The following is a 13705-nucleotide window of genomic DNA, read 5'->3' as shown; positions in this document are numbered from 1 at the left end:
AACAACCTTTTGTCAGACTCCCTTTTTTATTACAGCTTCTTTCTTATGTTCTTATGTTCTTCGATTATTACTGTTGCAGTTTGGTTTCTATGAATGTTAGCAGTTGTTCTTCTATCTCTATACTTAACCTTATACTTGACTCTTTTAAGAGTATACATTTTCTTGGAAAAAAAACAGCTGTAGTTTTCCATTGCTTTCAGCTGCGTATTACTCAGAAGATTGAGTGATGTTGATATGACCATTTAAGTCGTCCTCCTGACTTATGTCCTTAACTACTGAAAGAGCCGCTGGTCTTTCAAGAATCATTCTTAGTCTGGCTCTCAACATATACCTCTTTGATATGGTTGCGCCTTTGATCCAGCTACTCTGTATCACTGAGCACTCAAGCTTCCTCACCATCGTACCTTCATCAAGGTCTCTTGATTCATAGAGGGGGAGCTAAAATGTAAATAATTAAAATGATAGAAAGAATTAAAAAAGTAACATCTTCTAATTAACCATTTCACATAGATATAAATGAATTATTACTTTTGCTGTAATTATTATTTATGTAATGACTCACCGGGTTGGTCTAGTGGTGAACTCGACATCGCAAATCATCTGATTTCAAAGTTGAGAGTTAAGGTTTCCTAATCCTAGTAAAGGCAGTTACATTTTTACGGATTTGAATACTAGATGTAGATGATGGATACCGTTGTTCTTTGGTGGTTTGGTTTCAATTAACCACATATCTCAGGAATGGTCGACCTGAGACTGAACAAGACTACGCTTGATTTACATTTATACATATTATCCTCATTCATCCTCTGAAGTAATACCTTACAGTGGTTCCAGAGGCTGAACAGAAAAAGAGAGATTATTTATGTAATAAAATAAAACTAGACGATGCATTAAAAATAATTAAATGTATGCATTCACGAGCGCACGCACACACACACACACACACACACACACACATATACATACATACATACATACATACATACATACATATATACACACACACTTTTTTTTTTCTTTCTGAGGAATAATATCTGTTTTTACTTCATTTTACTGAGTTTAATAAATGTACATATGCAACAACTAAGTTAAATAACCCAAGTTTTAATCTCCTTAGACGAGAGTGTATGAGTATGATTTATTATTTCATTTAATAATATTTGATTTAATTTATTTATATTAATTTAATTTTTTTAATTTATTTATATTTGATTTAATTTATTTAGACATTTGGACTTCTTCCTTAATTATATTTTTAAACCACTATATCAGAGTTGTATTATCAATTTTAATTATTTTCCACCAGATACAGATAAACAAGACGTAACATTTAATTATTGAACCACTTTTATAATATCATTTCATCTTCAGCAGCATTACTTTATTTATTATTCATTAAATAAAATTGCCAAGTATCCAAGAAATTAAGCCTTGTATAAAATTTCATTTTTTGAACTGCATGTGAAATTTATAATTTCTTCCTTTGTGGGGTTCCTGTATATGACCTCTTGTAATTTGTCTTCTTGTTGCCCTCTGCAAAACTTTGTGAACTTTTATAGCTATATTGTTTTCATATTTTCTAATAAAAATTATTCAATTTATTTTATTTTTATCATCTGTATTGTGTTATTTGTTACTTTTGTTTTTATATACTTAAAAATAATCACCTCTCCCTCTTATTTTTTTTTTTTTCCCAGTTCATGATTAATTTACTGTATAAGTTTGAAGCTTTTGTGTGAGAATATAGAGTGGAAAGTTTGTAACATCCAAAAGATGTCATGCCTGACCAGGATTCGAACCTGAACTTTCTGGATGAAAGGCTGATTCGCTGTCACTGTGTCATGGGGATTGGATTGGCATAATAAGACATTGTAATTGTAATATCTTTTATTCATTCCTGATATACTACTCAGTAAATTAATTTCAGTACTTGCAGTTGCGTTTTCAAGGGAAGCTGGAGCAAACTGTTAAATGATGGTAATTTAGGGAACGAACAATCAAACAAGGTTTTAGCCATTTGCATCCTTATTTTGCATTCTTCTTTTGAGAGTCCTAATTTGGTGTTCCATCTGTTATAAAAATGATAAGTTGTAATTTATTTATTTTCTTAATCAGAAACCAAGATTTTGTTCTAAGTAAATTGCTTTAATGTTAAAGGAAAATTAAACCTTTTAAGTTTTACCATAATAAATCCTCTCCCACTTTCTTATTAGATTGTTATAATAGTAATTTATTTTGTAAAATGACGTCTTCATAATAAATAACTTTAAAAATTCTTTGACTGTATTTTGTTGTACAAAGCAGTATTCCACTTCTGATCTTAGTTATTAATTATTTATGTGTTGTTTTCATTTTGTGTTGTAATAATAGTATTAGTACATGGTGCAAGTTTTACATGCAAAACTTTCATCCTTTCTTTGTGATTGCATTTTATTATATTGATTTCATGAGTAAGTTATATGTAGAAAATATGTATAAACACAAACATAGTTTTTAACATTGTGTATAATGAACTTGTAATTAATTATGAAAATGAAAATTAGTAGGAGGGAGACAATTGTGTTTAAGAAGATATTTAAGTCATCTATCTTTTCCGTCATTTAAGAGAAATGATCTTAGTTCATTTTTGTCTAATAACTAACATTTATAGAAAGTAATTGTTGGTAATTGGTTATCAGTGCATTACTACAATAAAACTATGAAAAGTGTTTGTGAGATTTAATGATTGTGTTTAAAAAAGTGTGTATGTCAACATCCTGCTTACTTCTTACTGACTTCTTGACTGACAGTGTAACCTAACCTTTTACTAATATTTATGATTAACTTTAAAAAAATAATTTTATTGAATCACCCTTCAGTCACAATATTTCTCAGCAGCAATAGGTTTTGTAACCAATAAGTTTCTTTGTAAATAAAATTTTTATTAAATTATGGTTTCCTTGTCATGCATTCAACATGCTCCTAATGATTGTAAAACCTTTCCAAATTGACAAATTAAATTTTTCTGCTTGTAAGGTTTTTATCATTTTGTGATGAATTGTTTATAGGCATTTTTAATGTTTGTGTTAAATAATAATTACTGTAATATATGTATTTTTCTACTTTCCAGAATCATAATAATCATAAATTAATATCACATTATTATGGAGATTTATCATTGGCAGTTTACCAGTCATTACGTTATATAACAGTGTGAATTATTTTCTGTAGTTTACTAATCAGGTTATTTGTTATACATTAGTTTGAAAGCATAAAGAACTTTTCATAGCTAACTTAGAAAGCAAAGCTACAGATAGTCCTGAATGCTTAATTTCATTAGTAACTGTAATTTTTCTTTTTTGTTAACATTAATACAAGAATATCATTCAAATGTAATTCTAATATTTAAATACTATACAAGATAATAGCTTGAAATTAAAAATGGAAGTTAAAACCACAAATTTAAAGAAAAAAATAAATTTACAATAGAAATTATAGAGAAAAAAGAGTAAAATGTATTTAAAATCTCTTCAAAAGATAATCAAACTATTGGATAACTTTAATGAATAATGTTCTTTTGGGTTTATTCACTGAAATGAGTTTAATTTAAAGATAACAATTTTATTTAAAATAAGAACAATTATCATTAAATAGATCCAGCTAATTTCAATAAATACAGTAATATAAATTTGTGGTATCCAACTGAATAAAGTATAGTACTGATTGAGAGTAACTTATCTAGAAGTAAAAAAATAAGTCTTCCTTCTAGTTAGTATCAGAATTGTGATGTTAAATATACTTGAGAGACATGAGAAATCAGTTTTATTATTAAATAATGTGTATGTTGAGGTGTCAATTCATTTTTAGCTTTTAAGGTTGAAATGTCAGATAAGGTTATCAATTCTTTAGAATAAAAGTCCTCGGAACAAAACAGAACAATCCTTTATAGTATACATAATGAAAAAATATATTCTGCATTTGCTCCAACTTAATGTAATTTTTAAAGTGTGGGTTCCAACTTGGAGCTGAATTTTTCAATAGACTATGATCAAGTACCTATTAGCACATTCTCAGTATAAATCCTAAAGATTGATTCGTTTTACTCATTAAATTATAATTTTGGTCTGAAAAACTCAACATGAGTCAGTATGTTTCTTAATCCTTTGCAGTAGGGATGTGATACAGGATCTGTCTATTAAGATTGAAGCAGTGTGGTTGCTTAAGGTAATATATCAAGTTTTTATCTTATCATTTTTTAAAGATATTTTTAATAAATAAGCACACATTTTGAAAGGTTTTATTTCTGTTCAAATAATTTAATTACTGGTCTTGAAGTAAATGGAACTTTGGCTCTAAGTTTTTTAAGAACTTAATTTTAATTCATTTAATACTAACAAGTCATACATCAACATTTAATTATAAAGCAGCATATGGGATGTTCTTGTTTTTATTTTCTCATTCATCATCTTAATTGAAGAGTGGTCCAAGATTAATTTTGGAGTAAAATCTGTTGTTAAATTTGTCATTTTGCTTTATTACTAATTATTATTACTTTTTTACTAGTTATTAACATTATTTTTATTGCTAACATTAATGATTGATGTATACAAGAGTTGCTAAAAAAAAAAGAAAGAAAAACTTGTTACTACTGCATGCATATGAAGTATTCCTTACTTCATAAATTAATACACAAACAATTTTTGTATGGTTTCTTTCTTTATTAACCCTTTACAAAAGACTGACATACTGGTCAGTAATTTGCTTACACTATTATAAGCTGTTCTGTTCATATGTTGCATTGTTATCATTGTTTGAAATGTATTGTCTAATTTGACAGTTAAGGTTTGCATTATTAAATGTATGTTTTACTTATAAGCAATAGAATGCTCTTTTAAAATATATTTATTTTGAGTTACTATGTCTATGTGTTGATTATTTATTAAATTATTGGTAACTAATAAATACTGATAACTAATAAATACTGATAACTAATACTTATTGATTACTGTTAAATTATAAATAAATAACTATTATCATTATAGCTCTGTACATGTAAATAAACTTTTTATTTCATGATTTGAATTTTTAAAAAACAACTCACACTTAAATTACAAATTTTATATAAATATAAAAAAATACTGCCCTGTAAGTGGCTGTAACAACATTACTAGTCCTAGTAATAAGTACTAGTCCTAGTAACTGTAATAAGTCCTAGTTTCATCTGTGACATCTTAATTACAATTATACATATCTTGCAGCACATTATAATTGCTGATTGGGTAGCTGCTTCTTTATTATGGGTCAGTTCTACAGCCACTTTGTGTGCCTATCAGGTCTTTGGTTCGTCATAAGATGAAGTATTATGTATTGTAGCCAAATGGCTTCAACAGCAAGTGGCACTTTACAACCTTGTAGTAGCCCTGAAAAGAGCTGTTGTTGTCGTCGATTGGCTTCAACAGCTTGTAATTTATAACCTTGTGGTAGCCTTGAAAAGGGCTGTTTTTGTCATTAGTTCCTAGAAAGTTGTTGGGTTTGGAAGCTGGTCTCCAGTGAAGTCAACTCGGCTGTAGTCGGGGAGTTGCGGCTTGACCATTGAAATCAGACCGGGCTTCCTCTCAGCGACAGTTGGGTTCCTACTACAGCGTGGCAGTGGTGGCCCCCAGAGCCCTGCAGTGTTGGGTCAGTGTCGGTTATCTTTTGCCGGTGCAGCCAAGGCAGTTCTCCCCAAGTGATCCCTCACTCCTGCTGCTGAGTTTGCCGGCCAGGGCGATTGAAGCTCAGGGAGCTGGAGTGGGAAGGTAGCACCCGCTCCAGTGGCTCCCTCGACAGGCCGGCCAGGCTTGCTGCTCCGGCGGGGATGTTGGCATCTGCTGGGAGGTCCTGTGTGTTGAGGCAGCCAGGGAACTTCTTCCATTATCATCTTCTACTTCTACTTCTTCTTCTTGTTGGTCTTCTCCAGGAGGTGGTCGACAATGAATTAAAATTTCATTCTTGTGCACGCTGTTTTATTGGAGCCACAGTGTTGCTATGGTGGGAAAACTGTGTGGCAGGGGGGGTGACTGTTGTGCAAGTGCGTACATGAACTGTACTCCTGTTGACATCTGAGCTGCTACCATTGCAAAATAAAAAACCGTTATAAAATAGCTTTCAGAAACAACAACCAAAACTTTAATTTTCATCAAAATAATTTTATCAAAACACATTTACTATATTAGAACCAAAAAGAGGTTAGAAAGAGCTTGAAGAATTCTTAGAATCGCTAAAAATTCTTAGTGAACTTTCTAAGCGAAAAATAACAAAAATTCTATTTTTCTCCATTTTTAAAGAACAATAACTTAAATCGGTACTTTAAATTTATCTCCTGCTTTTTAACCATTAATTAATGAAATTGATAAATAAATGAAATTATAAAATATATATTTTCAAAAATTAACTTTTGTAATCAACAGATTTCTCCATTTTAATTTTTCACTATGTGACAATATTTTGATGTATTTGGCCCTGGAAAGCCCTGAGGAGCTCCTGAGCTGGCTCCGGGATTTGGCTGGGCTGACCTGAGCCCTGAGAGTCCACTTCGGGCCAAATATTTCATTTGCTATAATGCTATCTAAGCAGAAATTTGATATAATTTCAGATTCTGTTAACTTAGCTAATATCCATTGTGATGTTATTACTTGCTTTATTTTAACTCACAGTGTTTTTTCAATTTTTTTCATGTTTGTCCTCAAATATTGCATCTTAATTTAACAAACTTCCTGACATTGCCTATTGATGAAATTTTGCACAGTTACTAAGGTCGGGTGACAATACAATATTCAACCATTACTTTTGCAAACATCCTTTCCATATGCGGAGTAAATCAAGGGTGAAAATTAAGGGTGTGGTTATAAAAACTTGCAAAACGGCTATATGGGAATTTAAATCCAAATTAACAGTTTTTAAAAATCTGTAAAAATTTACAATCTGCTGTTATTTTGATCAGTATTGAAATATTCACTGAAATGTTTCCTTTGTAGATGAATTTAAATAATGCAAGGTAAAATTATAAGATGTGTAGGAAGAATGTGACGTTTAATAAAATATTTATTTTAAAATGTGTCAGGTGCAAAAAATCAACCATTCACTGTGATATTTTTTTTACAAATTATTATCCAACCTTTATAAATGGCCTTTAAATTTGTTTGATGAACTGCAGGAAAGGTATATATGTATTTTTTTTATAATAATTTAATCTCAATTTATTCAGCTATATTTAAAACCTGGGACAATAACTGCATATAGACCAGCACAATTATTGTAGATCATGCTGTCCAGTATCACTAGGTTTTCAGAAGTAATTAATTACATGTAAGGAAAATATAATATATTAATGGTGCATATTAAACTTTATTTTTCTTCTTGGTGTGTTAGGTTATTATTAATTTTTTAAACTTATATTTTTATTTATGTGATGAAATAAAATAAATATATGTAATCTGTTAACATAGTGTTCTTCTTATGTTCAAATTTCAGTATTTACTTTTCTTAAATTTATCGTAAGATATCATCTTTTGCTTATTAAAGGTTAGTACACCTGTTAAGGTTATATTTATTTATTTAATTACCATTGTGTGGTATAATCATTAGCCACTAAAAATATGAACAGTTTGCAGGGAAACCGTTCTCAGCTTTATTTAACTTGAAGGTTTTAGAAATAAGTTATTAAATGTAGCTTCAGTTGGTATTTTATTTTTACTTCTTGTCTTTTAATTTCCAAGAATGCTATATCACCGTCAGACATTTCTGAAGTGCAGAATCATCAGATTATCAAAGTAATATGTTTTACAATCTTACATAGGATTTAAAAACAAACTGAAATTGATTAGTCAAATCAATATTGTATTAATTACAGTTTTCTCCATACATCAGATCAAAAGTGTTGTTTGAGAAGGATTTTATTGTATAATTTATTAGAGAAGTGACTGAACCAGTTGAAAAATTTAGATCTTTTCTTATAAAACTAATATTTTGGGGTAACTGGTTAGTTTCTTAATATTTAAAAAAAAACTTTCTGGTATTTTAAACCATTTCCATTCAGGAATTTTTTTTAATTGCTCTTCATACATTTTTTAAACAATTTTACTACAATTGAAATTAGTTTTATGACTAAAATTACACATTTCATGACTTCTGATATGAATGGTAGCCTATCCTCCTTCACTAGGAAGGTTCCAGATTTAAATCCTGTTCAGACCTTATATTTTTCACTTCTGCAAGATTTTTAAAATGTGCTGGCTTTCAAATCTCTTAACATGTTTAAGCAATCACATAAAGTACTGTTTCACAATGGAAAGAAATGTATTAATATTTTTATTTTATTTTTACTGTCCCACTCTTTCCAAGAGCTACAGATATAGGAAGCATCAGTTTGAGTTGCTTTCTGTTATAGTAATGATGTCCACTGGTTCTGCGGTGAACAAAATGAGGATGATTATCACCTAAAATTCACAAAATGCCTACCAGAGTAGAGTGTTGTGTAGTAATATAATATTCAACTAGCTGAAGAAAACAAAAAAGAAATACTTCCCTTCTCACTTTTCGAGTAATCTTGTCATGGAATGCTTATTATTGTTAAGAATGACTATGCTATTTTTTTATAAGTAATTGTTAACTCAACTTAGATCACCTACAACTATTACATGTATTCCATCTAACAACAAATAATTAGAAAGAATTAATAGCCAAAGGTAGTGTAGGAAGTCCAAAAGTTGAAAGCTTATAATGGTTTGTACCAACTTCTGTAGATACTGTTAATTTTTTATTTCAAATGATAAATTTCATATTCTTTTGAACACTGTTAACATTCTTTTTTTTTTAGGGGGATTCTCCGTTTGGGAAATCGGAAGCCTACATAAAACTGGAGCAGCTTGGAGAAGGGTCTTATGCAACCGTCTTCAAGGGCTATAGCAAGTGAGTTAATTTATTTTTTGGTAAAAAATTATTTTTTTATGAAGTAATTTTCTTTATATTTATGAGCTCAGAATATTCAAATAAATAAACTCAAGACTGCTTAATTTTTAGGTATAAGTTCAAGAACTATACTGTAATCTTAGGATCATAGAATTTTCTTGAAAATCATGGGTTTTCAAAATTAGGAAAATTTAATGGAAAATTGGTTTCGGCTTCTAAATGCAAGTTGCAAAAATATTTTCTTATATTTCATACAGAATAGCAAAACGATTTTTATCAGAATTGTAAGGCTGTTTTTGATAAATTAGTAGTAACAAGTATTAGTAGTTATAGATTATTTGTCAAGTTTATCATCTTTGAACGACTTTGCATTCAGTATAGGCTTGCTGTTATTTCTAATAGTACATGTGGATTTTATTAAACAACTAAGTTTGGTTTTATTAAGACTTTTTTTTTTATGTAGCTTGACAAACCAAGTGGTGGCCTTAAAGGAGATCAGACTGCAAGAAGAAGAGGGTGCGCCGTTTACTGCAATTAGAGAAGCATCATTGTTAAAAGAATTGAAGCATTGCAACATAGTCACTCTACATGATATTGTTCATACTAGAGAGACACTTACATTTGTGTTTGAATATGTTGTAAGTAATGATGATTTGTTTACTTTTATTAATGTAATCAAATATTCCACTGCTTTTTAGGTAGTTAGATATATATATATATTATTGTTTTTGTAATCATCGATAAAAATATAACTGGAATTGAAATCTCAGTCTTATTAGCTAAGAAATAATTATAGTGATCAGTCATTTCAGAAATATTTTCTCCTAGTTTCAAAGTGTAATACATGGGGACCAAGAAAATAGCATGCTGTAACAGTAATCAAGCGCTAGATTCATTGTTATTGTTAAAATGCTTTTATTTAACCCTGCTGCTACCTTGGTGGAGTGTTAAAATTTATACTTATCATCTAGTGGATTCTGGGTTCAAATCCCAACCAGATCCATTTTTCACATGATAATTTCTTGTACATAAAAAAAAGATTGGCCTTAATCTGCGTAGAGAATAGTTACAACTCCAGCTCATTGTCTTAAATTAAATTCTCTAGACGATTTTTTATCCCCTTACATTAAATGTTTGACTTAAATTTTTGAATTTAAATTCATTATGGCTTTTATGATTAGAATACGAAAGATTTTATTCAGCATTTGTATCTGCTCGTAGAAAATAAATGTATACATTAAAAATGTCTTTAAGAACATTTATTTAATGTACAAAAATTAATTTTTTTTTTAGCTGTCAACATATTGTTCATTCTTTATGACTGAAAATAAAGGTATGATGTGCTCATTATTACAAATGGTTTTAACAGTTCAGCAAATGTTAGATGAACAAGTTGAATAATAAAAATAAAAAAAATAATGACTAGACACTTTCTATTAACATGTTTGCTGCGGAATTATTTAATCACATTTTACAGAGTGCTGTCCTGGTCTCTGGAAGACTGGAACGTACCTTGCATTTAGTGTTAACTGAAAATTCACTTTAGTGCAGCTGTTTTTTTCTTTAACGTAATTCTTTCAATCATTCTATAAAATTTTATAGCAACAGATAAGCGATTTTAAGGGTTTTTTTGTGAATATTTATCTTCCTGTTGAATGAATTTTACAGTCTAGCATTAATTTTTATATTACTTGATTTTTTGTTTTTTAATTCTTGAATTATTTATTCAGTATTTTTTAGAATGTAATTAATAAATTATTGAAAGAATAATAGAATCAAATTAAATTAACAACACTTTAGACTGCAATTCTATGGACACATGTACAGAATGGAGAACACCAGACTAACAAAACAGATCTTCACCCTTCTTGAATTATTTATACAGTATTTTTTAGAATGTAATTAATAAATTATTGAAAGAATAATAGAATCAAATTAAATTAACAACACTTTAGACTGCAATTCTATGGACACATGTACAGAATGGAGAACACCAGACTAACAAAACAGATCTTCACCCTTCTTGAATTATTTATACAGTATTTTTTAGAATGTAATTAATAAATTATTGTAAGAATAATAGAATAAAATTAAATTAACAACAATTTAGACTGCAAATCTATGGACACATATACAGAATGGAGAACACCAGACTAACAAAACAGATCTTCACCCTACTAAACACTCACAAGAACAAGATAACCTGGCTTAATGAAATAGACAATGACCTAGTAAACAATTCAATAGACTCAGACATTTTAAAGGACAGAGCAACATTCAGAAAAACAATACAGGAATTAGAGTTTCAGGAGAGGAAAAAACTCACTTGTAGAAGAGGGAGAAAATGGACTCAAGAAGGCAAAGAACACCACTCTAGAAAAATGAAAGAAGCATGGGCTAAAAAGTTGATTAAGTGTGCCCTCTAAATCGGCTATTCGAAAAGAAAAAAAAAATTAACAACAAACGATAGAATTAAGTATTATAAACTAAATATACTAGAAATATTTCTACTTTTATCTTATTTACTTATTTTGTACTGTTGTGTATTATTTTGCATTTAAACTATTTTAATTTTATTTCTTAAAAGGTAAAAAGTGAATTTATTTACAAATTGATTCTGGTTATTCCCATAATTATTAGTGTGGTTCTGGACTCTAGTGTTAGGAAAACTAAATTCATTGCCATTGCTACTCCAGACGCTGGTGACACAAACTATATTAAAATAAGCCAAAAATAACCTAAAAAACAAATTTGTAAACTAAACATAGCAGAAAAGTATAACTTGATTCACTAGATAGTGTTATAAGTATCAGCTGTGTTCCTGTACCCTACGACAGAGCCCCACTATTACTAAGATATGTTCTGCACCCTGGAGATGGGAAACACGTTACCATCAAGGCAAGCAATTTTAACATTGCACTTGATTGAATAACCTTTCCTAGCATCAGGGACCGGAACAGCAGCGAACGTGTTAAAGGAGTATTAGCTCCTTACATAATAACACAAAATGTACAACATTGATTACTGAAGACAATCTGTAATAAGATATAATAAAATTATAACTTGTTTAGTAATACTGTGTGATGAGATGAGTTTGGTTGTATTTTTTAGTCACTTTTCAAGCATATAGAAGTCACATAATTACTAAGAAACTTTGCTTGATTATACATGCCATATTAGTTAGATTTTTACAAGTTGTATAATTTAAAAGTCAAAAGTATTTAATGTTTCAATGAGATTTTAACATTACAAAAAAATACTTTACTATTTGTAATGATGAGTACTCATTGCTTTTATTTTAATCACATGAAATCAATATTCTTTGAAGAGATGAACAAATTTTATTTTTTATATCATTTAAATAAAAGTGCTTTTTAATTCTTTTTTAATTTGTTTTACTTTTTGAATTTCTGGTTTCTATTTTTAAATTTTAGGATACATCCAAGAGTTCTCCAGTTTTCTTATTATAATAATAAGATTATTCTGAGTTATGTATTGAATATTATTTTTTTTTATTTATTTAAATAAATCTATATCTAGATTTATTGTAAGAAGAAGGAAATACGAGACTTTTGGGAACCTTTTAAATGTAAAATTATTTCAATTCCTTTACGTGAAACAATATTTGCTTGTAGTTTGAACAGAATTATTTACTCACAATTTAAAATAAGAAATGGAACAATTAAATTTTTGAAGGTCTGTAAAACAACATTATTTGAATCCGCTGCCTTTGGTAGGGCTTCAAGTACCTATTGGTAACTGTGATGATTTAATTTACAATAAGTTTAAAACTATTTTATTCTAAAAATGCTTTTACACTATCAAAGCCAAGTGAGATCCTGTTATAAGCCACATTTTTTCATTATAACCATGTGTTTATTATGCAGTTTTAGCTAAGTGTTTTCTGATTTTTATAAAATTTTACAATAAGGTTCTTCTGTCTGGAACAATGCTATTCAGAAGATGGTTGGGTTAGATCACATATGCATGCATTATGTGAGCACATGCTTACTTTTGATGAACTTGTTCGATAATTTATGTAGTCTTACAGAACAATGTAAAATATAATTAAGTATTAGTGTTGTAAAGTATTAAGCAGGAGGTTGTTTAAGAGATCTCGACAATGACTTCATAAAGTGGCTATTTCATAAAACCTAATTGGTGTTACTCTTTAGATGAGCAAAATTATATATAATAAGAAATTGCATTTTGTATTTAATATCTAAAATACAAGCATAAAGCACCAGTGCTTTGATTTTGTATCTAATTTTTTTTTACAGCACACAGATCTATCACAGTATATGGAAAGGCATGGTGGGGGATTAAATTACGCAAATGTTCGGTTATTCCTCTTCCAGTTACTTCGTGGTCTAGCTTACTGCCATAAACGCAGAGTTCTGCATCGTGATGTCAAACCACAGAATCTTTTGATTAGTGAGATTGGAGAGCTCAAACTTGCCGATTTTGGTATGATTCTTGTTTATAGTACTTGCATTACTTTTTAATTTTTAATTAATGTATTCATATAATTATTAATTTTATGCATATCTGTGCAAGTTTGAGTATATAGTGATTAATGAAATAACTGTTGCAACATATAAGCTAGGGTTAAAGATTTTTTGTTGTTTTTTTTTTTCATTTGATTTTACTTTTAGTGTTCTAATTTTTCATCATTTTATTCAATTATTAACAAAAATTTTGTAAGAGTGTATAAGTTATCGTATAATTGAACTTGCTAGATATCTTCCTGAGCTAGGAGTTACTTTATGAAACAATA

The 13705-nt window shown here is 29.1% G+C and overlaps 1 protein-coding gene across 3 annotated transcripts in view; it reads left to right on the top strand.

The window, feature by feature from the left end:
• Window positions 1–13705, top strand: part of Eip63E (cyclin dependent kinase Eip63E) — a 778181-nt gene that overhangs the window by 733491 nt on the left and 30985 nt on the right. For all 3 annotated transcript variants that reach the window (XR_012756703.1, XM_075368329.1, XM_075368330.1), the window contains exons 5-7: window positions 8837–8928; window positions 9392–9566; window positions 13209–13395. Coding sequence is in view for 2 of the 3 variants with exons in the window: in XM_075368329.1 (XP_075224444.1) it covers window positions 8837–8928; window positions 9392–9566; window positions 13209–13395 (454 nt within the window). In the remaining variant the exon portion in view is untranslated. The remainder of the gene's footprint in view (window positions 1–8836; window positions 8929–9391; window positions 9567–13208; window positions 13396–13705) is intronic.

Source organism: Lycorma delicatula, chromosome 6 (genome assembly GCF_047948215.1).
Source record: "Lycorma delicatula isolate Av1 chromosome 6, ASM4794821v1, whole genome shotgun sequence".
NCBI lineage: Eukaryota > Metazoa > Arthropoda > Insecta > Hemiptera > Fulgoridae > Lycorma > Lycorma delicatula.
This window is presented reverse-complemented; position numbering and strand designations above follow the sequence as displayed.